The sequence below is a fragment of the Anopheles stephensi genome, chromosome 2, assembly GCF_013141755.1.
Source record: "Anopheles stephensi strain Indian chromosome 2, UCI_ANSTEP_V1.0, whole genome shotgun sequence".
Taxonomy (NCBI): domain Eukaryota; kingdom Metazoa; phylum Arthropoda; class Insecta; order Diptera; family Culicidae; genus Anopheles; species Anopheles stephensi.
Genome location: NC_050202.1, coordinates 61,189,179 through 61,212,587, shown reverse-complemented (window position 1 = coordinate 61,212,587; position 23,409 = coordinate 61,189,179). Strand labels below are relative to the sequence as shown.

Genomic DNA, 23,409 nt, shown 5'->3' with positions numbered 1-23,409 from the left:
ACCACGAATCGAATCTCATATACCTTAAACACATATACATATAGACAGAGAGCAAGAGAGGTAGTAGCAAAATGAGATAGCTCATGTGTATTGTTGAATTCTAGTATCCAATTGCAGCACAGCAGACAAGACAACTCTGTAGACGATGTAGGCGAAAAGTAGCGTGCAGAAGCAAAGGTGAAGAAGGTGCTGCTGTAGGAAGATGATGAGCGAGGAAATCTTTAGAACAAACAAAAAACCAGCAACAATATTAACGAAGAAAAACTGATGTTCTTGTTCAGTATGTGTGTAAAATATTTAAAAGCAACCAACCAAACAAACAAAACTATTGAAAGCAGAAAAACCAAAACTAAAAAAAATAATTAAAAACCAATCACAACAAACAATACTGCTGTTTGACTCTTCTCCTATCTATGCTTTTTTGTGTGAGCTTTTTTACAATGTTTTTCAATTGATAATGTAAAAGAATCGATCTTTTGCTTTGTAAAAGAATCGATCGAAGTTACGAAGTACGTGACTTGTATGTATAAACGCGGGCTCAACTAGCTTTGTTTACCATTTCATCTAAGGAGCCTACTTAAAGGATCGATGCTTTGCTGTACACAGTTCATTGTTGTTATCGATAACAATTTTAAAACCCTCCATTGCTTGCAATACGTTTTATATTAACAATGCATTTGTTTTATTTATTGTTTTTTTTCCACGATAACATATTTGGTATACATTTTCAAATTGAGAACATTTCCGTCCCGTTGATTCTGGTCGGCATCGTTGACGCGTTTGTAAGTCCAGCCTACTCCCCACCACCGCCACACTCGGCACCCACCCGGCAGGAGGCGAATTAGATTCGAACTTTCCGGGCTGTGTGTGGTCCCGAGCGCGTTTTGTGGGAAGGGGGGGAAGAATAGTGCATTGTATAATCTACATACACGTACAGTTCTTATCAAGAAAATGGACACTTTATATCGTAAAATATAAAGGCCTCAGCATACAGGATGGATTCCCGCTTGCGTTGTCCTTTCGGTTTTACATTCTATGTGAAAACAAAGATTACACCACGTACATATATAAGCTCTATCCATCGCCAAAAGATCCCATTAACATAACACCGTCGGAAAACATCATCAGTAACACAGACACTCTTCGAGGTCCCAATCTGCAATCCAATCAACGTCCGTTTAAAAATCCAGGCCCCGAAATCCGACAGCGGTTATCCCTGTCGGTTATGGTTTTTAGAGCCAGGTGTTTCCGTTTTATGCTTCCGTCACGGCATCATCCGCCAGCCAGAAGAATTGCCGTATCTCGTCAATGTCCGACGGGCGACAATGGGGCGGTGTGGAAGCCCCACCATCGACCAGCTTGTCCCTGAGCGTGGCCATCGTGTGCGCATTGCGCTTGGAAACGATCGCCAGATCGATCATGGGCGCCGGATAGTGCTGTCCAATCACGCACCCATACTCGATCTGCTGCTCCCGGGAAGCTTTCCATGGTTCGTGCCTGTGGAAGAGACGATCAGAAGCATTAGGCAATGAACAGCAAAACACACACACACACACGATTAGTGTGCACTACTTACACAAACTGCACCGGATAGTTGGCCAGCTCGGGTAGATACCGTTTGACGTAGTCACCCTTCGGATCGAGCCGGCGAGCGAGTGCGATCGGGCAGGTACACTTGGACGAATCGAGCAGCCGCTCGAAGGCGGACGAAGATACCCACATCCAGTTGCCGGCACACACGGACCAGTCCGCATCCAGCAGGTACTTCAGGAAGTGTTGCAATCCTGCCTCCCAGCTTAACCAAAGTCCTCCGCGCGTGAGAAAGCTAGACGCAACAAGAATCGGGATGGAAAACAGGCCGAGATTATTGGCTTCGGTTGCTTCTTAAATGGAGCAGGCAGGGGTTTTTGATGCGGTGCAAAAATCTCTCTTCTTGGCCTAACGACCTGTTTAGGTCATAATGGCTTATTAGACTGAATGATATCACGCAGTTGGATAGTTAGTCCTCACTGAAGACCTGCGCCGCTGTCGCGTCTACCATCGGGTCGCTCCCAACCTGGATTATATGATCGATCCGTAAATGTTAAGTTCTTGTGGTGAGCCGTTTCTCGAATCTCCAAAAGCCTGTTCATACTGCAAGGTTAAACAGTGCAAAATTAATCATAAAAAGCGTCTTAAACGTAAGTGTAACTACCTGTACTCAAGATAAAGCCCAACATAAGACATTGCTGAGCAAAGTAATGCACATACCGAACAACCCGTTCGAACAACCCGTAACAGCAGTCGCGAAAGAACTAAATCGCTCGAGAAAATACACCAAACATCGGTGAATAAATTGTTTCACATCGAACGACTCAACGACTCGCCCAACTGTTGCTGGCCTATACACCAGCAGCGTTCTCGCCGAGACGAGCCGTTAGAGGCACACATAAATGAATAAGCAATTAAGTGTGTCCAGATGACTGCAGCATCTCTCCGCAGTACTCGTTAGCATACGGAGCATGAGGAGAGCAGCACAAGCAACTGCACCGATTGTCAATCAATCGTCTCCATCAGGCAGCGATTACGGGGTCGTGGTCTAGCATATCCACCAAGCCATAATCGATCGATTTGTTCAATTTTCTCGATTGCCCGTTCTGCGTCATTCTTCGGCGACTTGTTCACCGATCCCTATCAATGGTACGCCGAAGCTCGCACCACGACCATTGGCCCCGGATCAAGTGCCCGATTTCTTATCGCACACTCTTCACCGTCCACTGATCATTGGCACGATCGCAGTGCCCGTCGAGCGTTCAGTGACAGACCGCGGTACTAACATTTTTTTGCCGTCCCCTTCGCCAAACCTTTCAAAAACCTCGATAAGAGCCAACCGAACACCGAACAGCAGATCCCTATCAAGGATGCGCGTTGCGTTGCGTTACACTTACGTCGCGGTAATGTTGCGCAATATGTGATGCAGCCAACCTTCCGCCAGCAGTTGCCGCATGGCCGCATCAATCATCGGGAAGCCGGTCCGGCCCTCCTTCCACCGGGCGAGCGAATCATCTTCCGGCGCGTACCACGGAATGTTCAGACAGATCGGATTGCGCTCCATCTCGCCATAGTACGGGTTCTGGACCGACATCGTGTAGAAGTATTCGCGCCATATAAGCTGCCCGGTAATGTGGTGTCCGCCCGGGTACTTGAACTGGCTGTGCGATTGCACCCGCTCGAACAAATCGTGCACGCACCAGTAGAACATGCGCACGGACAGGCAACCGAACCGCAGGGCAGCGCTCATGGACGTGGCCGGGCCCAAAATCTCCGGTTTGGCCTGCGTCGGCAAGTAGTAGCCCTCGCGGAATGCTTCCTCTTCCTGCTTTAGCCGTGCGCCCAGCGCTTCCAGGGCACGCGTCTCGCCACCGATCCACTTTTGGAAGGCAATTTTCGCGTTGCCCTCGTAGTAAATGCCGAAATCCTCCGGGGCCGGTATCTGGTGGCACAGCTTCAGCTCGGAACCGAGTATTGCCGGGATGCGGCCGAACTCGATGTACTCGAAGTTGGGTGCACCGACCGGACGGGGTGGTTCTCCAATGATGTTTACGGTGTGCTGCGGAAAGGAACGGTTCAGCTTAAATTGACCCCCCGCCGTATCTGCTGCTGAGGATGATCCTTACCAAAAACATCTGATACGTGAGTGGTGGAATGTCTCCGTTCGTCTGTATCACCTCGTTCGGGTTCCAGAGCGTGTGCGAAACGCTCTCCACGCACCGGACGTCCATCTTCTGGCACAGCTGCGACACCCCATCGTCACGCTCCTTCCAGATCGGTTCGCAGTCCTGCTCGAAGCACAGCTTCTTGATGTTCAGCTCCTCGAACAGACGGCGCAGCACGGTGACGCTATCGCCCCGGAACACCAGCAGCTGCCCGCCAAGATCGCGGAACTGTCGGTCAAGGTCGGCCAACGATTCCAGCAGAAACTTCATCCGGTTGTACCCGACGATGCGGGTGCCTGTGTGGCGAACAACACCACATTAGCCACATGAAAAGGGCCACATTCGGGGCCGTTTTACAGGAGACCCAGACCCACTCCCCCCCGTCACTTACCAGCACTTTCCCCATCGAATATGAAGATCGGGAACAGTTTCACCGCCTCGCTGGACTGGCTCATGCAATCGCTCCGGAGCGCTTCCAGCAGGCTCGGATTATCGTGTAACCGAAGCCCATGGCGGAACCACAATATATTATTGATTGTCATTTTTTTTTCACGCACTCACGCACGCACGCACTTTCTTTACACGCGCCGCCTAGCGGACTCCTTATCGAACCACGGCAACTGCGTATTTGTTTGCACAGGCGATAAAATATATTTTTTCGAAAAAGCTACAAAGAACGGAAAAAACTAGTTTTGAGAAGGGCGCAGCACCACCATGGGGACAAGGATTTCCCCGTGCCCATCGTTTTGATAACTTCTTCCAAACGTTGGAATTTGATGCACACACACACGACACGACGCACACAACCGCGCGAAAAGATTCACACAGTAATTTGCCCACCGTGAACAGGTTTATCAAATGGTGGTGACTGTTGTTGTTTTTTCACCATCTGATGTTGTTGTTGTTATTGCTGTTCCGGGCGCCCACCTCCCGTATTCCGCTCTCTGAAGCGATGACAGCTGCCGCGGCAACGATTCCCAGTAGACAAAACTTCTACACCGTGGGTAACGAGGCATTAACAAGGTTTGTTCGAGCTACACCGCTGTTTTTATGTGGAAAAGCTTCGATTTTTGGATTATTTGCAAAAAAACAAGCTTTTTTATGAACCTTAATCACCGGCCCTTTGATTATTCGTAATCTTCATCAGAGCTCATGGCAGCGGCTTTTTGTCAAATGGGGTAAAAGACATCGAGTGTACAGTAGAGGCCCCATTGACCGTTCGTATCACCTGTTGGAATGTGTGCTGCGTGCGTATTCGGTGAGTTGGTATTTGTGGATGTTTTTTTGTCCTTCTTCTTTTGTTAAAAACGTTTAAAAAAGCATATTTAACTTAAAATAAAACTTTGTGGGTGATGAAATAATGATTTAAGCAAATGAACGAAATTTAACATTGTACACTGTAACTTTCCATAAATAAAAAAAAATGAATTAAATTACATATAAAAAAATGCGAATAAAGATCAAAAAGTTATCGAGCTTGCCGCTAGGGATCTCATTCTTCTCAAAAGATCTCGGCTTGTACTTTCTGGCTTTCAGGCGATCCGACCGCGGGATTCGATGCCCAGTCCTGCCATGTAAAGACCGGCGCTACAACCGTATCTTCATCGCCCCAAGCCCTCAATTAAAAATTAAAAAGAGAATCCGCCATCGTTCAATTAAATTACCGGCCAACGGACTATGATATCGGAGTCAGTGTGGCCCATGAATCGAATGGGAAAACTTTACCCAACGGTTCTCATTTATATGAAACATTGCACTCTAGTCACTGTATTAAGTCCTGTAACACTCTTCCTGAAATTAAATTCGAGTATTACATCTCGTTTTATTTTTTGAAATATTAGATAACGATGGCATAACAACAGACGAATTAAAAACCTCATGCTAAGTACGTCATCGTAATGTGAACTTAAAAACACATCACAAACACAACTCTCATTATGTGCCATCCTGCTAAGCGTGTGCCGTAAAGAGGGCACGGTACACGTGCTCACGTGCAATGAACGGAGCAACAATGTAACGTTGCTGTAAAAAGCGGAGCGGGAATTGGGAATGGGAAGCAAAGCTGCACCGATTCAAGACGGTTACAAACCGTTCAGCAATCGAATAAAAATGTAAATTTAAAGCCATCAATTTCCTTATGCAAAAACGATAGAAAACGACCCCTTGTAGCTGGACGATATTACACACGTCTGGACCAATTCTTGCTTTCCTTTTGCTTCTCGATCGTTATGGCAACAGGCACTTGTACTGATTCTCACCGACTGCTTGCACGACACAGAGCTTGAGCTTCCTTTAAATGAGAAACCACAAATTCAACTGACTGTTTACCACCCGCAGGCAACTAGTGCGCCCTTAGAAAAGGCCGTACGCTTCGATGTAGTGCTACATTTGAGCACATGCGCAGTCATTACGAGTTCTTGCTTTTGTTTTTTTTTCTGCATTTCATTGCATTATTGTTAGTTCGTACTTTGCTAGCAGGCAGTTTACCTGGTTAAGGGGTTGTTACCCTGGTGATATAATTGTTTAAAGAACTTTCACAAACTTTCTGACGGAAAGCAACTTAATGGAATGTCTCATTACCGAAGTTAGCGATCAGATTTATTGGGCGCCTTTGGCCTGATGAACTGGAAGCACTGCTTCTGGCATAGAGGCTTAAATGGCTCGTGGGTCTTTAAAGCAATTTATTAAAATTGTTGCAAAGTCTTATCACGTATGTCGAGTTCCACAAGATCTTCTTCTTATTTGGCTCTACAACCTCGACAGGTCTTGAACTGTTTCGCTGCATTCTTATGATTTTATTTTATCCGTAGATGGATAGTCAAGTCCTAACTACGGGGAGGTGGTTCAGACAGAATACGATATCCGGGTCTCCGAGTCATGGCATGTGAAGAACGGAGCCGCTACTATCAGGCTGGCCTCGTGGAAAAGATGATAGAACCAAACAAAAAGATGGACTGACTCATACAATCTTCACCATCTCAAATCACCTGAAAGTGAAGTACTTGATGAGCTAGATCGACCTATAGAGACCCAAGCAAGACTTATGAGCGTGCAAAATATAATATGGATACAAATAATATGGATGAATATTACTTCACTGTACAAAGTACTTTTCGATTTGCTTCAAACAAATAGGGTTTGCGAACAGTTCCAGGGTTAGTATCGTGGGTTTTTGTAGTAAGCTTTCGGAAGAAGATTAGTATCTTCTATCTCGACCTTTTTATACCTACGAATAGGCCCCTTGGAATAGTTCTAATCTAAGGGGTCTACTCCAGGGGGTCTAGTCCAAGGAGTCCAACGGGCCTAGTCCAAGGAGCCTTGCCCAAAAGGGCCCAGTATTGAAATAGTTGAGTATTCGTTGAAGAAGGCGCGTTCGTTCTGCTAGATAAATATGCGTTGAGTTCGATAAAATGGCGATAAATAGCCAATTTTGAAGTAGACAAGCGTGCTCAAAACCCTCAATTTGTTGAAGGCTTTCCAGTAGCTCTACCCAACATTATATGCAATGAAAAACTTACTTTCAGGAACTTATAGTTTCTTTGTCGCAATTACCTTCGTGGAACTGCGGATCGTAAATTTCTTCTTCTTTGGAGAGGTATTCCACGATAGGGCAGGCGAATCCAACTTCCGTGGTTTTCCGGCGCAAGTTCATGGATTTGCAAGCGCAAACGTAAGCAAATACAAAATCAACTAACTTTTCAACTAACACTGACAGCTGTGGGAACATCAGCTTTGACAATAGATTACTGTTCCCGGTACAGTTTGATTTAAAATGTTCCGACAAATCGTTGGAACGTTTATTGTTCCTCCTTTATATACCTCGAAATGCGGATAAATTCAATTACATAAAATTTAAAATATGTTAAGAGAGATATAGAAAAAACTTCACCATCGGTAGAGACGTAAAACATAAATAAAGCGAAAAATAACAACATTCTGACAGCTTGTCACGTTTGGCAACACGGAACGGAATGGAATGGAACGGATTGTTGTTCCGACAACCACCATTTGCCCAACACTATCGCCGCTGTCTTCATCTGTGGCTCGCTGTGTATGTGCGTGTGCATGCATACGTACTTTGTGCTGCTGCTGCTGTACCGTGGATCAAACGAATATTCCGTCGAAAATTTCTACGTGCGTGCGAATCACGGAAATCGTCGTTGTACCCGCCGTTTCATCCGTCGAGTACATCGTTCGTGTGAGTGTTTGTGTGGTGTTCGACGAGGGGTCACTGTTTCGGGAAGCAATAGAAAACTCGCTACAATAAGCATATATGCACACATACACAGGGCGCACTGCGTCACCGTAATTAAGCCGTGTACTTGAACGATGGTGATCCATTTTCGTTCGTAGCTGCTAGCAAAACCAGACGTGTGGTAAAAGAAAAAAAAAACGGTGTGCCCCAAAGAGACAAAAGCGCGTAGAATCGGGAAGAAGTACACCAAAAATCGGTAATTGCATCGCCACCAGCCATCGTTCCTCTTCCGTCCCTCGCCACCACACATGCCATACTTATCAACTCTTTTGGCCGTGGCCAGCTTTGGGTTGCATCCGCGAAAATATGCTTCCGTTTTCCTCCATCATGAACATTTGCCAAGCGCGGAGAAGCGGTTTCGTGCCAGTGTGTGCCTGGTATCAAGTTTTTCCGAAGAAGGGGGGACGGGGGAGGGGGGCTTGGAAGCAGCAGCCCTTTACTGCACGGTTGCTGGTGTTGGTGGTGTTTGTGCTTGCGGCCGCCCTTCCCTGGGAGGTGTGTCACGGAAGGATGGGCAGCGACGTGAAGCGCAGCAGTAGCCCGAAAAAAACCCGTCAAGTGTGCACATTTTTTCACTTCCGTTTCTTAAATATCGCAATGCTTTCGTTGTTGCTGCTGCTGTGTTCCCATCTGCCCGCGAACAACTTGCGCTGGGGCAAAGGCTCCCTTTCGAAAATTCCCAATCCCACCACTCCATCCGCTACCCCCCTCCATCCCGTGGAGAGCAATGGCTGTTTCGAGTGTGCCGTTTTTTTGTTATTTGCGATTGCTAGTGGTAGTGCAAAGACGGGCACAACCGCACATTAAAGGGAAAACCCATACACACACGCGTATTACGCGGCTGGAACTTGCCATCGTTGTCAATCGGGAAATCGAGGGCACCGGTTTTTTATTCCGTTTTTTTTTATACATGACCACCATTGGCAGAAGCCCCTGTCTGCTGGCGGGGTGGGCTGTATAGTTGCAAAGCAGAAAAGTGCAATGGGAAAATGTCGCACACACTCGTACGACATTCTGTGGTCACTAGGATTGTCAAAACCGGACGGGGCAGGACTAGTGGCAGCAATCTCTGCGTACGTGTGTGGTTCGTTGTTCGTGTTTTTGTGTTGTGTGTTTGTAGCTGCACGTATCAGCCGTTTGGCACTTTTCTCGAACGGGAAAATCCGTGACCATTTCCCGGGTGGGCGTGGACGGTGGTGTGATGGGCAAAAGTAGTAGTAGCAGCAGCAGGCAGGTGCTCGGATCGGTGTACAATAATGAACATTAATGTTTTCTTCGCGAAAGAGGCCCCCATTGTGACGTATTTGTCGAGCGTGTATGTGTGTTGTGTCAGGATGTGTATGTGTTGTGTTTGTTTGTAGAAATGTGTGTTGGGATCGGTGTGCTGTGCTCGTGTGATCCCTTGTGTGAGGTATATCAACATGAAAAGGAACCAAACCGGTTACCAAACAACTGCGATGATGAGCCGGAAGCAATCGAAGGCGTATCAATGGGCATCGAAAAAGTAACAATAGATGGGAAAACAACCGGAAATAGATAGAATAGCGCAGCAGCAGCAATACTTTTGCGGACGGTGTTGCTCGATAAGCTCAAATATTTATTACGCTCAACGGGAATTCGCAACGTGTCTGTGTATGTGTGCTCGGGTGGTGTGTCTCCTCTCTGTCCTCACTGTGTGTATGTGTTTGTGCATTTTGAATGGTGGTGCCACACATGTCCTCGACCAGCAGTGCGTAAGAAACCGAACTGAGAAGGACGAGCAAACCACGTTGTTGTTCTTTTCCTTCGATTCGTTTTCCATGGACATTGGGAAAAACGTTCCCTGTGCAATTAAAACCCATTAACCATAAACCTCGCAAAACTGTTCTCGGGAACGATTGACATTGGAATCAACGATTTAACCGAAGCTCAAGCGGGGAAAAGGTTCTTTTTTATGAACCACGTCTTTGCCATGCAGTAAAAAAAAAGGTCTGAAGGTACGGACGTACAGGCTAGAGGTATGGACGTACAGGCTAGAGGTACGGACGTAGAGGCTTTTTCTTGCCTGGCACAGAAAAAGAAATCTGCAGGAGGGAGTATGTATTATTAAAAATGCGCGTATGTTGGTGTGTTGGTAGTGTTTTTGTGATAAAACAAAGTGCATGGAAATGGAAATCTCGGCTCCGTGTGCAGTTTGCGTGTTTTTCCCCTCCATAATTAAAACATATGAAATGGTGGATGCGTGTGTATGAAGGATAAAACATGTATCATTTTGTTTTAAGGCTGGTTATACGATAACAGAAAGTTTGGCAAGTGTTGCGTGGTTGCGTGTATAACAAGATAGCCCCTGTGTGTGTGTGTGTGTGTGTGTGTGTGTGTGTGTGTTTTTATTTTCATTGTTGGCTGTTGTTCTTAGTGCTTTAATATCGGTTTGCTATCATTTAGTGTTTTGAACGTGCTGGTATGAGTGTGCTTGCTTCGGAATCGATTTTAGTTTAGTGAGCATAATAAACAATAACACCGAGCAGCAGCAGCCTTCACACTAGCGCAGCATAGAGCAGTAGGCGGCTTGTTTGGTTGTCACAAACCAACCAGCACAAGAAACCGACCGATCATCGCTGCACGGCCTGCGTGTGCGCCCTCCTCATCTGGGCGTGTATGTGTGTGGGCTGTAGTGTATTGGTGTTCCCAAACCAACCTGTCAAACTCGTGCATCGCACCTCTTCTGCACGCACGTCGAAGTTTAAGTGAAAATTTGTGTGTTTTTAAAGTTAATTTTTCGGTTTCGATTCGATTTGGTGTTTCTTCACTTTAGGAAAGTGTCCCGTGACATATAATCAGTGCAATCGTGGGGGTGAAACATCCGGAAGTGATAGTGTACTGTACGTAGCCAAAAACCCGGAAGGATAAACAAGCTTGGAAGAGATTCACCCATTTACAACCCAGTACACCGTGTGGCCGGAAATTGGTCGTCTCAGCTAGGAAAAGAATAATCAGTTTCCCGCACCAGCCGTCAGCGTCTCCCAGCACCCCCCATCCGCTTGTGTTCAGTTTCGGTTGTTTGTGTGTGTGTGTTTTTTGCAAAACGTGTGCCCCCACCACCTCTCCTGCCGGGTGCGGGGTGTGGTGAGAGGAGGCACTGCACCATCCTAATCCGGCCACCGGTCGTCCGGCGGCACGATGGCGTGCCTGAATACGCTGAAGCTAGAAATCAAAACGCTCGAGCAAGTCTTCCCGAAGAACCATGAACGGTTCCAGATCCTTAGCGCCACCGTGGACGAACTGTGCTGCCGTTTTATCGGGCGCAACGGCAAGCAATACGTAATCCATGCCAACATTACGGTAAGCAAAGAAAACCAATGATTGCAGTTTTTTTTTAAATAAGGGAACATCTAACACTAAAATAGGATATTCTATGAAGGCTTTCTTTCCATGTGCCGCCTTACGGTGGATTTTTATGTTGGTACGTGCAATAATAGTACAATATTATTCTTCTGTAAACATGTTACGGGCGGCCTTAAGCGCCTTAAGAAGAAGGACAAAGTTATTAAACTACTTTGTATACGAGTAACACTAACCAATTTATTACACGATTGTTAGTGTTATGACGCTCATAACTAAGAAACTGCTTAATAAGCACAGACGGTCATTAATCGTGTGGCAGAAGCGATTTCCAGACTACGTGTTCAAGCTCAGCTCTTGCTTACGGTAAAGTGCTTAGTAAGTAAGTGTAAGCAGGGTATGGAAGCTACATTCATATTTAGCGCGAAGTTGTTAAATATATCAGTAAACTCAGTAAACGTTTTTACGTTTCATGCAACCCGTAGGTTATGTATGTTTGGTTCTCGGTCGGACAGAGCTACTCCAGATGAACTTGGAGTCCAGAACCAGACCACTGTCACCAATTGTGGTGTTTGAGTGCTTAATGTTATCCTGAGCATATGCATTCCTAGGCCTACTGCGTTCTTCTGCTGGCTTGACGTCTGTTGTTTTGCGATGTTATTCCATATCTACCAAACGCACACCGGACGGACGCTTGAAATTATGCTGTTGTTCTTGGCAACATAGATTTCAAAGTCTACTTCTATTCTCACACGCATGCATAACATAAAGCAAGAGAGAGAGGGAAAGAGAGCGAATGCGCAAGAAATAGGCTAGTCTGTGCAGCAAGCAGCACATCGATACAATAGTGGTGCGAAGCAAAAGTACTTTAAAATTTAGGTCAATTTCACTCACCCTCACCGTGCCTTAGTGGCGCTGGAAAGCTGGCGGAAGAAATGCGCCCGAGGTCATACGTTGCGATCTAAAATGGTAAGAAGTCAAAATAAGAATGCTTATACAGAGAGAATGTGCAAAACAAGTAAGGTAAATCTTTGCGACTGACTAAACCAAAAATAAAAAAGCTAGAAGTATTCAATGGGTAGTACCGGCAGCTACGGCATCATATCAGCTGGTGCATTTTTATTAGTAATGATGCACGTGCACATATTCCAAGGAACTGTTGTAGAGCAGCATCGTCCAACGAAGCCAATCAGCGGAACTGCATTTCCTTGAAATACGTTCATTAACGGATTGTTTGTCACGGGATAGCGTGGTAACTTGGTTTCACGTGTATCGTAATTGTGTTTCCACGTCCTGGAGATATCCTATTACACTTATGGTCGGCGCCGGAGACTATTGGAAAAATTCTGAGCTCTAGCAGCTAACCCAGAAATACTTTAATTTCAATTTGCAAACCTGCAAAGAAGGAATCTACTATGGAGATTCAACTAGGAAGTCTCTACTAGGACCTTCGTCGAATACTACTCAATGGGCATTCAGTTCCTCGCTCCTTGCTATCCTTCATTGCGCAAAGCTCTGCCCGATAATGTTTTACAGCGATTTTCATTCCAATTATTCCAATGTCTCTGCTGTATCGAATTCTCCCAAAAGATACACAATCCTTCGAATTAAAGTTGACATTTAAAGTTTGTAACAGGAACTTGCTTTGAATTTCCCTCGCTCACGTAATCTAATTAAAGATCGAACTTTCAAAACATCTCGCATAACAATGTACCGGGTTGTGTTATGATAACAAAGCCCGTCCTTAAATACATTGGAATAAAAATACACTTTGGTAGTGGAACGAAACGAATCTCCATCTCATTCATCACGTTTCTACTTGTGTTATTGACCTTCCCTGCTTGCTTTATGCCCCAGCAAGGATGCTGCCCAAGCTGGGTGGGTATCGGTGCCACACACAAGACAACAGGGGAAGTGAAGCAAGTTTTTCTTTGTGTCTGCCATGCTACATCAGTGTCCAAGGAGATCAACACTCCTAATATATTGATTGGTTTACAGAAATGGAAGAAAAGGACACGCAACAAGGCGTCCAGACTTAGAGTACAGAGGTTGTCCATGTTAGGGTAGGATGGCAATAGGACACTTCTGTTTGATTTTTTTATTGTTTTTACTTCCCAAAAAGGATACCTTCTAAGTGTTTCTGAGCCTCCCATTCACATTGCAAACATACATAATACAATGCAGAACTTTTGCGATAACGTTGAGTGGTGATAAAGTATGCAGACGTCTAAATATATCTTGCCAAACCCTGCAGTATTGATTGGGAATTACCTTTCCGGGTTTTAAAAATAAGGATGTAAAGGATAAACAATCTGAAATTAAGAGAAAAACAGGCAAAAATTGAATGAAAATAATTCACCTTCACTTTCTCTCTGTTCTGCTGCCAGGAAACGTATCCATCCACGCCGCCAGTATGGTTCGCCGAGAGCGAGGACACAAGTATTAGCAACGCTGTACAAATACTTACGAATACGAATGGTTTAGATAATCACGTTGTAAATCAGGTAAGCAGTAAACGACGCCAACACAAAACAACAACAAAAAACCTTAACCTCAACCTTAACCCCCCCCCCCCCCCCCCCCCCCAGGTACACATACTGCTGCGCGAACTCTGCCGGCAGCACACGGTTCCACTACCTCCCGATCTGGAAACGCTAAAGAAAGCCTTCCAGCCGAACGGTGGAGCGGCCGGGGCTCACCTCCATGCAGCCGCCCATCTCCAGCACGGTATGCCACCTCAGCAGCTTCTTCCGGCGCACCAGCAGCAACAGCAACACCAGCAGCAGCTGCAGCTGCAACAGCAGCAACAGGCGATCGACGAGATCGACTCCGACTGTGATGATATCGAGGATGTGGTCGGCGAAAGCGACCAGGAGAGCGAAGGCGAAGAGGATTTGCCCCTCGAGATGGACGATGGCCGTAGCACGGCGAAGGTACGACAGTCCGACAACCGTGTGAATGCAAAATTACTTCCCGTCCTCCCCTCTATACCTATGCAGATAGACAAGTGCTTCATGCTGTACTGCTTTTTGCTGCCTTTGAGCCTTTGTTTTGCGTGTTGATTCTTATCAGAATGACCTACATACACACAGCAGTAGCATTACATTCCCAGACAAGACAGAAGAAGGGCCTTTTGTGCGCATTACTAACGCACCAGTTTATATATCTGGTCAACTTAAAGCAACGATTGCTATGTTAATTGTATTGTAGTTGATCGGTTAAAAACAGGATAACAGTAAATCACATCGAGTGTTTTACCCCACCGTAAAACTGGGCTTTATGCGACTGAAGGCGTAAGGAACGCAATTAGAGCTGGTAGCTTGAATCATGGCAGTTCAAGCTGTTAGCTAATAAGACTCCAATCTCCTTTTACCTGACTAATAATACTGTGAACACCTTTTAATATGTCTCTTCATTTGTGCATTTCAATCGTAGAAGGACGAGATGGAGGTAGAACACTTAGCAACACTGGAAAGATTAAGACAAACGCAGCGGCAGGATTATTTGAAGGTAAGTATCCCCGGTTTCATCATCACCATTTATCGAATTGACGAAACATCGTTTTTTGTCCTACACAAACGCGCAGGGTTCCGTGTCCGGTTCGGTGCAGGCGACGGATCGACTGATGAAGGAGCTGCGCGACATCTACCGGTCCGATTCGTTCAAAAACAACATGTACTCGATAGAGCTGGTGAACGATTCCATCTACGAGTGGAACATCCGTCTAATGTCGGTCGATCCGGACAGCCCGCTACACAACGATCTGGTACTGCTGAAGGAGCGCGAGGGCAAGGACAGCATACTGCTGAACATTATGTTCAAGGAGACGTACCCGTTCGAGCCACCGTTCGTGCGCGTCGTGCACCCGATCATATCCGGTAAGGCTTGTCCCCGATCATTGTGCGGGTTTTGTGCTAATCCGAGCTTTCTTTCCCAATTTCTCAACCTCCTGCAACAGGCGGCTACGTTCTGGTAGGTGGTGCCATCTGCATGGAGCTGCTCACGAAACAGGGCTGGAGTTCGGCTTACACCGTGGAAGCGGTTATCATGCAAATAGCGGCCACACTAGTCAAGGGCAAGGCGCGAATACAGTTCGGCCCGACGAAGGTAAGAACTTCAAAAGGCAATACCGTGCTGCCCTTGAACGGGACGCGATATGCCTGTTGTTGTCTGTTACAGTTGGAATCTGCAGGAAAACAAGCACTAATCGAAAATCAGTCTCTTTCACAGGGCCAGTACAGCTTAGCTAGAGCGCAGCAAAGTTTCAAATCGCTCGTGCAAATCCACGAAAAGAATGGGTGGTTTACACCGCCCAAGGAGGACGGTTAAGAGTGGAGCTACTGCAATTGATGATGAGGAGCAGAGTGATGACGGTCGGCGCTCGCTCGCTGCTGATGCTGTTGCTGCTGCTGCTACACACAACACCCACCCCACCCGGACAAAGAATTCACTTCCAATTCGGATGAAGCAATACAATGCGGTGGAACCAGTAGAGGCGCCAATCGACAACAATCAGCCAAGCCAGTTGCGCCGATAGATGGGAATCGAACCAGTTGTGTAGAGCAGACAGTGTGAAACAATCCGGCAGCTGCGGCGACTGGCGGCGGCATCGGCATCCTCTGCTCTTTCCCGCTTCTTTCACGTACGTTCTCGTAAGCTTTTTTTAGGTTTCTAGACTCTAAGTGTACATGCAGAATAATACGAATGAATACGGCGAACGTGGCCGGAACGCTCAGTTCCGACAGTGTGCGATAAGAATGCGTCTATAAAGAAAAAAGGTACGTTGCGTGTGTGTGTGTGTGTGTGGGGGCGCGATATTGTGTGCGTCCGTGTGTGTGAATGTGGAAAAAAAGCTCTCGAAAGTGGTGGTTGCGAAAGGATATTTAGTTTAGCGAGAGAACTCACCCTAATAATGAATCAGCTACAAATAAGATTAGGCAATAACACGGATGAGCGAGCATGTACCCCGCGTTGGATGAAAATCGTGGAAAAAGGGTGTTTTTTTTATATATTTCCGTACACTATACACAAACAGCGACTCGGTTATAAAGCACACCAAAACCCGGTTAAAGTAGCTCAGCAAACGGACAAGTAGGCAATGATCACCGTATATCACTCTCAACTCTAAGTTTTCGTTTGCTTTAAGGTAAAATGGGCAGCATGATGTGGATTTCCCGAACGAACGGTCAGACGCCACCGGACAGGTGCCACAGGGCAATTATGATCCCTTTGTTCACTCCCATCGTTCCTATCAACCAGTCACAAACGAAACTGATCAAACATCCGTTTCTTCTCAATTACGCTGCTACATTCGGTTTCGGTGGACAGCAGATCACGCCAGCAGTAGTACCTGGTTCACCGTCGCCTGCCTTGGGTTCCACGGTTACCGGAGAATCCAGTTGGGCACTGTACTCCTTGCGGACCAGGTGATCCCATTTGACGACGGACCACCCGGTTGACCTTGTGGTGCAGGATATAACCCGTAGAACCAGGAATGCCCTCAGATTCTCATCTCCTAAGAGACCTCATTTTTGTCTAGAAATCATGAAAAATGGTTGACAGAGTCCATTTTTTGTGACCGGTTATCGGAGGAAGATGAGCAGCCGCCACCCGGCTATGAAAGTCAAGGTAACCCGATGACTTCCGGTTGAGGTGGTCCTGCAGGCATTCAGACAATTCGTTCCATGTGAAGCACCTGATGCTGGTTGTGAATCTGAATCTCATCCAACACATTCGCAATTACCTTTGGCTGGGTGCATGATTATATCATCCTAATATTGTTTACTTCAAATGTAATCATTAAAACCTCAACATATGCACAGATTCGCACAGATACGAATCCGTCAACGTGATATGGGGTGTTGGTTGTGATTTGGATGACCCAAGAATAACGCGGGACGGCAAGGCTGGTCTGAGCTAGAGTTAACGCCCAACATGTAATGATGAGACTCGACCGTTACAGCGTTAGACCAGCTCAAACCATAGACCTTGCGTACTGGGTACCGGTATCGCAACCGTCCACGGAACGAGAAGTATACGCGACCTAATATCCTGCAATGATTACGTGTCGTTAAACCCCAGCACATTCAGTGTTGGAAATTCTCCAAACCACCCGGGGTTGTCACTCGCGAGGAGTTAATGTATCGCTGGACTGTACACGGGGCGCCAAGGATATGATCTCATTTGAGAGGTGGGCAAAATTAGTTCCTGTAGTGGTTCGTGGACCGAGTGTTCGGGTATGAAGCGTTTCAAACCAATCCTTGTCGAGTTGCTTCACTGCCCTTCCTGTTTTACTAGACTGAAACGTACGGGAGGGGGGGGGGGGGGAGTTCCACGCGACCGTGTGCTGGGATTCAGTTTTCCTTACTATCCCTTTCGGATCCTAATTTCCTACATTATATTCTGCCTTCTGATAGGTTTAATATGCTGCTTTTACGGATTTTGCGTGTTTAGTCGAATTTTGCTGTCCCGGATGATTGCAATGTGAGTAGAAAGTGGCAACGATCTAGAACAAGAATGTTAGATAGTTCCTGTATTTCTGATTTTGTGTGTGTGTGTGTGTTTCTTTCACATTTTGCGAACACACACACACACACCTATGCAACGAATAGAAGATGTTTTCCCCTTCCACTGGTTCATGGGTGTCATGGCTTACTTCTGATTTGCTGATTCTGATTTGACCCGCTCAATACTGAACCAAACAAAACTCACACACACACACATACACATTTGCCAGCAGCAGTCAAATCAGCAATAAAACAAAGTGCACTACACTCTAGAGTATAAAATAGTATTGAACTTCTTGTATGAAGCGCGTTGCGACACAAGGCGGACGGAAGCCTAGCCAGTAGTAGTTGTAAAGGACGTGTTGGTTTTCGTTTTGTCGTCGTGTTTCCCCAAGCTCTTTAGCCGCTTTTCAGTCGCTGGCCTAACCGCACTGGGCATGGGACTCCGGGGCGAACCTCAGCCTCAGATGGGATGATTTCCATCCACGCTAGAGGAGCATCCTCCCGGCGCTGAGGCGTTCTACCTGATCGCTCGCATAATACAACGGGCGCTCGGGTTTTTGGCTTGAACGACGCCTGAACATGTACAGAACACGCGACCGAACGGGCAGGTGGTGAACCAAATGTGTGTGTGTGTGTTGTTACGGGGGAGTGAAATTGGCCGATATCGGCTTCAATCGAGCTGCATCCAGAGCGAAGCAACACACGAAATCGAATTGTTTTATATGATAAATCTAAAGCGGGGCTCTTTGTGTGTTCTGGTTCCATTCGGACTGTGAGATATGTAAAATAGCAACAGCAACAAAAAGGTTAAAACAAAATCTTATAGTAAAAAAAAAACGAGACAAACGACACAAATATGCGGTTGGAGATGCGGTGCGAACAGCATCCAACAAAACAAATGCGCGTTTCCTCTCGCAGCTCAGATTAAAAGAAAGCAGCAAACGCATGCGAAATGAGAAGAAAACACGACGGACAGGAGCAGGCGGCGACGACGGCGATCCTGCCGCCCATTGCTCTACACGTGTGCATGTGTGTGTGTGATTGTGAGAATGTGTGCGCGAGTGAAAAGTATGTTAAGTCCGCGAGAGAATCGAGCAAATTGGGAGGAGGGAGGAGGGAGAGCGTGAATGCAAAGGATAAGAAATAATAAAACAATAGTTTATATATATAATTATAAAACACGAGTATATATATAAAGGTCTATATATATTGGTAAATAACGAAATAATAAATTTAAATCTTTCATCAGAAAAGAAACAATTACAAACAAACCAAACCAACTACATTGCGATTGCTTTTTGTTTTGTTTTTAGAATCCTTTTGAATACATTTTCCGCGGCACTCGGCGGCCCGTCTGGGAGAGCTGGGACCCGGTTAGCGTTTGTGACTGCTGTGTCGATGTGAATGGCGGCGAAAACAAATCCCTCTCGTCGGCGACCGTATCCTCCTGCGTTGCCGGCATCCTGTCCGTCTCTATTCTCCTTCGTTTGGCCGCACCACCATCGTCCGAATCGACCGCCGAGTCATGCTCATCGTCGTGGCCCGCTGTAATAGTACCATTTACCCAGCTTCCAACACGCTCATTGACGTCCGCCAGCGGTGGTAGTTTGGTCGGGATCTGCTCCACATTCGTGGCCTGACTGGGCATATTGGCAGCATCTCCAACACCCCACACGGCAAGCATTGCGGGCGCAAGCACATCCCGGTACTGTTGCAGCTGTTCGACCGTCTGTCGCCATGGTATCGGTGGCGCCTCGTTACCATGCTTACGACGCCTTCTCTCCACGGAACGTTTCATTTGCCAGCTGGACGTAGAAGGCTGCTGCTCGTCGTAATCGTCGTCGTCACCGTCGTTGTCCTCTTGCTCACTTTGACCCGCTCCCGGCTCCTCGCTTCCGCCAGCTTTTTTTGTCCGTCTTCTTTTCCTTTTCATTTTCGGCGTTAAGTATAGTATCCGCTTCAGTTCGTTCCCACCAACGGGACAGTTGAAAATGTCGCGAAATTTGACCATCGGCTTAAAGCTGGTGACACGGTACGGCAGCTGGCCCGCCTGTCTCACCAACATTTCGTGCCAGCGCTGCAAAACGGTTGCCATCCTGCGTGTCTGCTCCGTAGCGTTTGCATGATCAGCAACGGGCTCTTCGTCACGGTCGAAGTTGTACGTGAGCCGTTGCTGTAACAAATCGCCGGCCGATGTTTGCAAAAGGATGTGTAACCGTTGTTGGTCGCCCGTTTCGTCATCGGCTGGCATTCGTCGTATTAACACCGCACCGGATTGGCAGGCATCGAACCGTTTTTGCAGTGGTTGGTAAGCGCTTATACAGCATCCTCGTGTTTGTGCTAGCTTGTAACTGTCGTGGAACGTCGGTGGGTGATAAGGATAGTGGCGGGCAGCATATACCGGTAAAGGTGTGCCGTTCGCTATGCGAGTGAAATGTGCCACACCATAGCCCATCGGCAGATGGCTACCGAACAACACGAAATGGTGTTGTTTGTCGGACTCGGCACTCGCATCCTCGCACTGGTGGCTGATAAAGACCGGTCGCTGCTTTAGATTGTGGGTGAATACGAGCAGAACCGTTAAACCGATGTTTGCGTCCGGTGCAGATGGGTCGCCTCCTTCCAACTTTCCCACAATAAGTTTGTGACTGGTGGCTATGAAAAGCAGCCGTTCCGATGGTGTTACCTCCAGTGCGCAACATTGTTCACACTCGTACGTCCACCGGGAAAGTTCCATAGCGCCCCGGTGTACGAGCCGGTACAGGTCCGGATCGTCAGGATCATCGTCCGTTGGTGCATTGCGTTCGATACCGTAAAAGTGAACTGTTCTGCGATCGAGACACGCCACCAGCAAATGGTTACGATCCACGCAACGCACCGCTGACCACTTATCATCGGGACGATGCTTGGCGCCAGTCCCATTAACGGGCGACAGTTTCGGTAGCTCCACAATATCCTCGCAGCTTTCCTCCTCATCGCCGACGGTCCACAGCTGAAGCTGCCGCCGATAGTCGGTTGTGCAGAGTATGATTGTACCGGGGCATTGTGCTGGTGACGCCGATACGAAGCAAACGCTTGCCAATGGGTTGGTGGAGAAGACATTTTGTACTGCCCGCCATTCTTTAGCTCCGCTCGGGTCGGTTTCTACCTCACGCAGCACAATAATAACGTTTCGCTTTCTTACCAGCACCACACTGTTGCCACCATCATCCGGTACGATTTCAAGTATTGGACCGCCATAACCGGTAGGACACGCTTGCCTGTCGCTCACCTTCAAATCACCATGGCAATGAAGATCATCCTCCTTCGCTACCTCGACACGCAACACTTCCACATCTTCAAGGCTTGCTCCAATGCTTTTGAACAGCGTAGCGATACATCCTGACTCACTGGATCTGTGCGCCTGTCGCGCCACCAACGTACCACCGGTAAAATGATAATCGTACCCTGTGCCTACCTGCAGGTACGGATCGGGATCCCGATCAAGTAGGGCCGCGTAAACAACGGCCACCGTGTGCTGCATATTCTCCCCCGCACTCGGGTCCAGCGGATGGTCAGCCGTAACGTTTTCGTACCGTTTTTCGAGCCCTTCAAGCTCACGGTGATAGGCGTGCTTGGTGTGTAGCGCGCGTACCATCAGATCGGGCGTCGTCGGCCCTAACCCGGGCGTCGTATGCAGCGGCATCGGATGGGCAGCGGTAAACGGGCGCGTTGGTTTGAAGTGACTGAACAGTGTGTCCTTCTCGATTACATTCAGTTGCGCCGGAAGCTGCAGTATAGTGTGATGCGCATTGTGCGTCAGAAAGGATGGACCCGGATTGCCGGCTTGGTGTAGTATAATCGGTTCGATTGCAGAGTGTTTCACCTGTGAATAAAAGTAAGCAATCAGAAACGAACATCGATTTGGTCAATGACCGCCCGCACCGCTACCATACCTGACGACTTATCGGAGCTTCAGTCTCGCCGACGCCTTGCTCGGCCTCACCATTGAACGCTTGGTTGTCCGTCTTTTGCTGAGTCCTTGCTTTTGGTTCTTTCTTTGCCCGGCTGCCATTGACGCTGGTTTGCCTTTTTGGGTCCTTCGACTTTCTAGGTGGTTGAGTTCGGATCATTTGGCTGCCTTTATCATCCGTTCTGTCCAACCAACGGGAAAGTGTAGCAAACTGTGCTACCGTAAGCACATGGCGCCAAATTGTTTGTTTTGATATGTTAGCTTCATTCCTCCGTCCACTGGCACACACACAGCCAAACGTTCATGCGCTACATTCATTTTACTGTACGTCGAGCGGGGAGTAAACAATCGACGAAAGTGAAGATAAGACCGACCGATAAGATTTGAGCAGAAGGGCAAGTATTGATGTGTTTGTTCCAAAATTTTAGGAGCCAGACAATTAGCAATTTTTTAGAGTAATTTGTGTCTTGCGAGAATATTCTTGCACTCGTTTTCTTTAATCCGTCCACACAACATGTTTCATCGATTCGTTTTGGAGCTGTGTGCGTGTGAACGTAAATGTCAACAGAAACTGTGCTGCCAGAAACGGCGGACTCTGTCGCCGGTGCTACTTCTCAGTAAACTTTCCTTTCACACCACATTTAATCCTTAACTGTCTCGTGTTTCAAACAGTAATATGTGTTGCAAAGAATCCTTCTCCTGGTTATTGGTGATGTACGGTAAGCTCAACTTGTTTATCACAGAGAAAAGTAAACGATGGCATCACTGCAGCCAAGCAGGATCTGTCAAACGTAAAGATGTAAACAAATCGATGTGCGGCATTTCAAACCGGATTGGCCGTAGTTACATAAACATAGTGGTTGAAGAGGCTGAGTATAGATCAAACTAAAAAGACAGAGAAACGCTCCACAAAATGTCGCTCAACTCAGGCGCACGCGGATTCCGGCGCGCACCTTCCCTGTTCCGCAACACCTTCGAACAGGTGAAAACTCGCTACGACAGCTTGCAGGCACGGCTCGATGCAATCACCTTTCCGGAGCGCTACAAAGGCACGATACTGGAGAAATGGGCCATGTACTGGAAAAATCTCGTCATCGACTACAGGGAGATGGTCATCGACACGGGACGTACGATGCGGGATCGGCCCGTTCGAAGCGGTGTCTACGTGTCGCTGCTGGCCGGCAGCCTATATGCCGGTGCCCGCAATCCTACCGAAACCGATTTCTACGAACAGTTCCGCCGGTCGTACAATGAACTGGCGCTGGTGCATCCGACCTGCCAGAATCCGGTCGCTTCGCGGCACCTAACGTTTCTGGAACGGTGCCACAACGAGGGCATCCTGAGACGGTTGTCGCTGGGTGTCGTGTCGGTCCTGTGGCTCGATAATTACGACAAAGGGTTGGCCATCTATAAAGCGATCTGCCCGTACCTGCAGCCACGATATCTGACCTTCCACGAGCGCATTATCGACGTTGGGTTCAATGGAAAGTTTTGGATACTGGAACGAAAAATGGTCGACTACGATATCAATGAGGAAAATCTATAAAGTAGGAAATAAATTTAAATGTATAAAATCTACCAGCCAGAGGAGGTTTAGAAGAGTTTACTTTTATCGGTAAATACGAAACTTACATACATACTTCGCTAACGTTATCCGAAAGTAATCTGCAATGAAGG

General features: G+C 47.2%; 4 protein-coding genes across 12 annotated transcripts; 2 read left to right on the top strand and 2 right to left on the bottom strand.

Moving 5' to 3' along the window:
* Positions 1-654: 654 nt before the first annotated feature.
* Positions 655-6,008, bottom strand: LOC118506554 (cryptochrome-1). Of its 2 annotated transcripts, none has more exons than XM_036043863.1 (6): positions 5,883-6,008; positions 4,087-4,362; positions 3,657-3,991; positions 2,928-3,589; positions 1,577-1,825; positions 655-1,497 (listed from the first exon to the last, which is right to left on the bottom strand). In XM_036043863.1, the coding sequence occupies exons 2-6, from the start codon at positions 4,235-4,237 to the stop codon at positions 1,254-1,256; spliced, it is 1,641 nt and encodes a 546-aa protein (XP_035899756.1). In that variant the 5' UTR covers positions 4,238-4,362; positions 5,883-6,008; the 3' UTR covers positions 655-1,253. The 2 variants fall into 2 exon arrangements, with proteins under 2 accessions (XP_035899756.1, XP_035899755.1); XM_036043862.1 differs by lacking the exon at positions 5,883-6,008 and adding an exon at positions 4,536-4,620.
* Positions 6,009-7,707: 1,699 nt separating this feature from the next.
* LOC118506555 (ubiquitin-conjugating enzyme E2 Q2) lies at positions 7,708-17,123 on the top strand. 8 transcript variants are annotated; one of them, XM_036043869.1, is made up of 9 exons: positions 7,721-7,893; positions 10,212-10,238; positions 10,745-11,271; positions 13,659-13,775; positions 13,860-14,204; positions 14,707-14,781; positions 14,858-15,149; positions 15,230-15,378; positions 15,502-17,123. In XM_036043869.1, exons 3-9 carry the CDS (start codon positions 11,110-11,112, stop codon positions 15,598-15,600), a joined length of 1,239 nt encoding a protein of 412 aa, XP_035899762.1. In that variant the 5' UTR covers positions 7,721-7,893; positions 10,212-10,238; positions 10,745-11,109; the 3' UTR covers positions 15,601-17,123. The 8 variants fall into 8 exon arrangements, with proteins under 8 accessions (XP_035899764.1, XP_035899757.1, XP_035899760.1 ...); XM_036043866.1 differs by lacking the exon at positions 10,212-10,238 and adding an exon at positions 10,375-10,390 and having other exon boundaries at positions 7,725-7,893; positions 15,490-17,123; XM_036043870.1 differs by lacking the exon at positions 10,212-10,238 and adding an exon at positions 10,375-10,427 and having other exon boundaries at positions 7,726-7,893.
* Positions 17,124-17,644: 521 nt separating this feature from the next.
* On the bottom strand, positions 17,645-22,162 carry LOC118506553. Its single transcript, XM_036043860.1, has 2 exons — positions 21,716-22,162; positions 17,645-21,645 (listed from the first exon to the last, which is right to left on the bottom strand). Exons 1-2 carry the CDS (start codon positions 21,890-21,892, stop codon positions 19,090-19,092), a joined length of 2,733 nt encoding a protein of 910 aa, XP_035899753.1. The 5' UTR covers positions 21,893-22,162; the 3' UTR covers positions 17,645-19,089.
* Positions 22,163-22,346: 184 nt separating this feature from the next.
* LOC118506557 (mitochondrial import inner membrane translocase subunit Tim29) lies at positions 22,347-23,313 on the top strand. The gene has a single exon (XM_036043877.1). The coding sequence runs from the start codon at positions 22,646-22,648 to the stop codon at positions 23,276-23,278; it is 633 nt and encodes a 210-aa protein (XP_035899770.1). The 5' UTR covers positions 22,347-22,645; the 3' UTR covers positions 23,279-23,313.
* Positions 23,314-23,409: the final 96 nt, after the last annotated feature.

Coding starts and splice junctions, on each gene's coding strand:
- LOC118506557 (XM_036043877.1), top strand. CDS start 22,646: ATGTCGCTCAACTCAGGCGCACGCGGATTCCGGCGCGCACCTTCCCTG.
- LOC118506555 (XM_036043864.1), top strand. CDS start 11,110: ATGGCGTGCCTGAATACGCTGAAGCTAGAAATCAAAACGCTCGAGCAA. Junction 11,272..13,658: donor TAATCCATGCCAACATTACG/GTAAGCAAAGAA, acceptor TTCTGCTGCCAG/GAAACGTATCCATCCACGCC. Junction 15,150..15,229: donor CGTGCACCCGATCATATCCG/GTAAGGCTTGTC, acceptor CTCCTGCAACAG/GCGGCTACGTTCTGGTAGGT.
- LOC118506553 (XM_036043860.1), bottom strand. CDS start 21,892: ATGATCCGAACTCAACCACCTAGAAAGTCGAAGGACCCAAAAAGGCAA. Junction 21,646..21,715: donor AAGCTCCGATAAGTCGTCAG/GTATGGTAGCGG, acceptor TTTTATTCACAG/GTGAAACACTCTGCAATCGA.
- LOC118506554 (XM_036043863.1), bottom strand. CDS start 4,237: ATGACAATCAATAATATATTGTGGTTCCGCCATGGGCTTCGGTTACAC. Junction 3,992..4,086: donor ATTCGATGGGGAAAGTGCTG/GTAAGTGACGGG, acceptor TTCGCCACACAG/GCACCCGCATCGTCGGGTAC. Junction 1,498..1,576: donor AACTATCCGGTGCAGTTTGT/GTAAGTAGTGCA, acceptor TCTCTTCCACAG/GCACGAACCATGGAAAGCTT.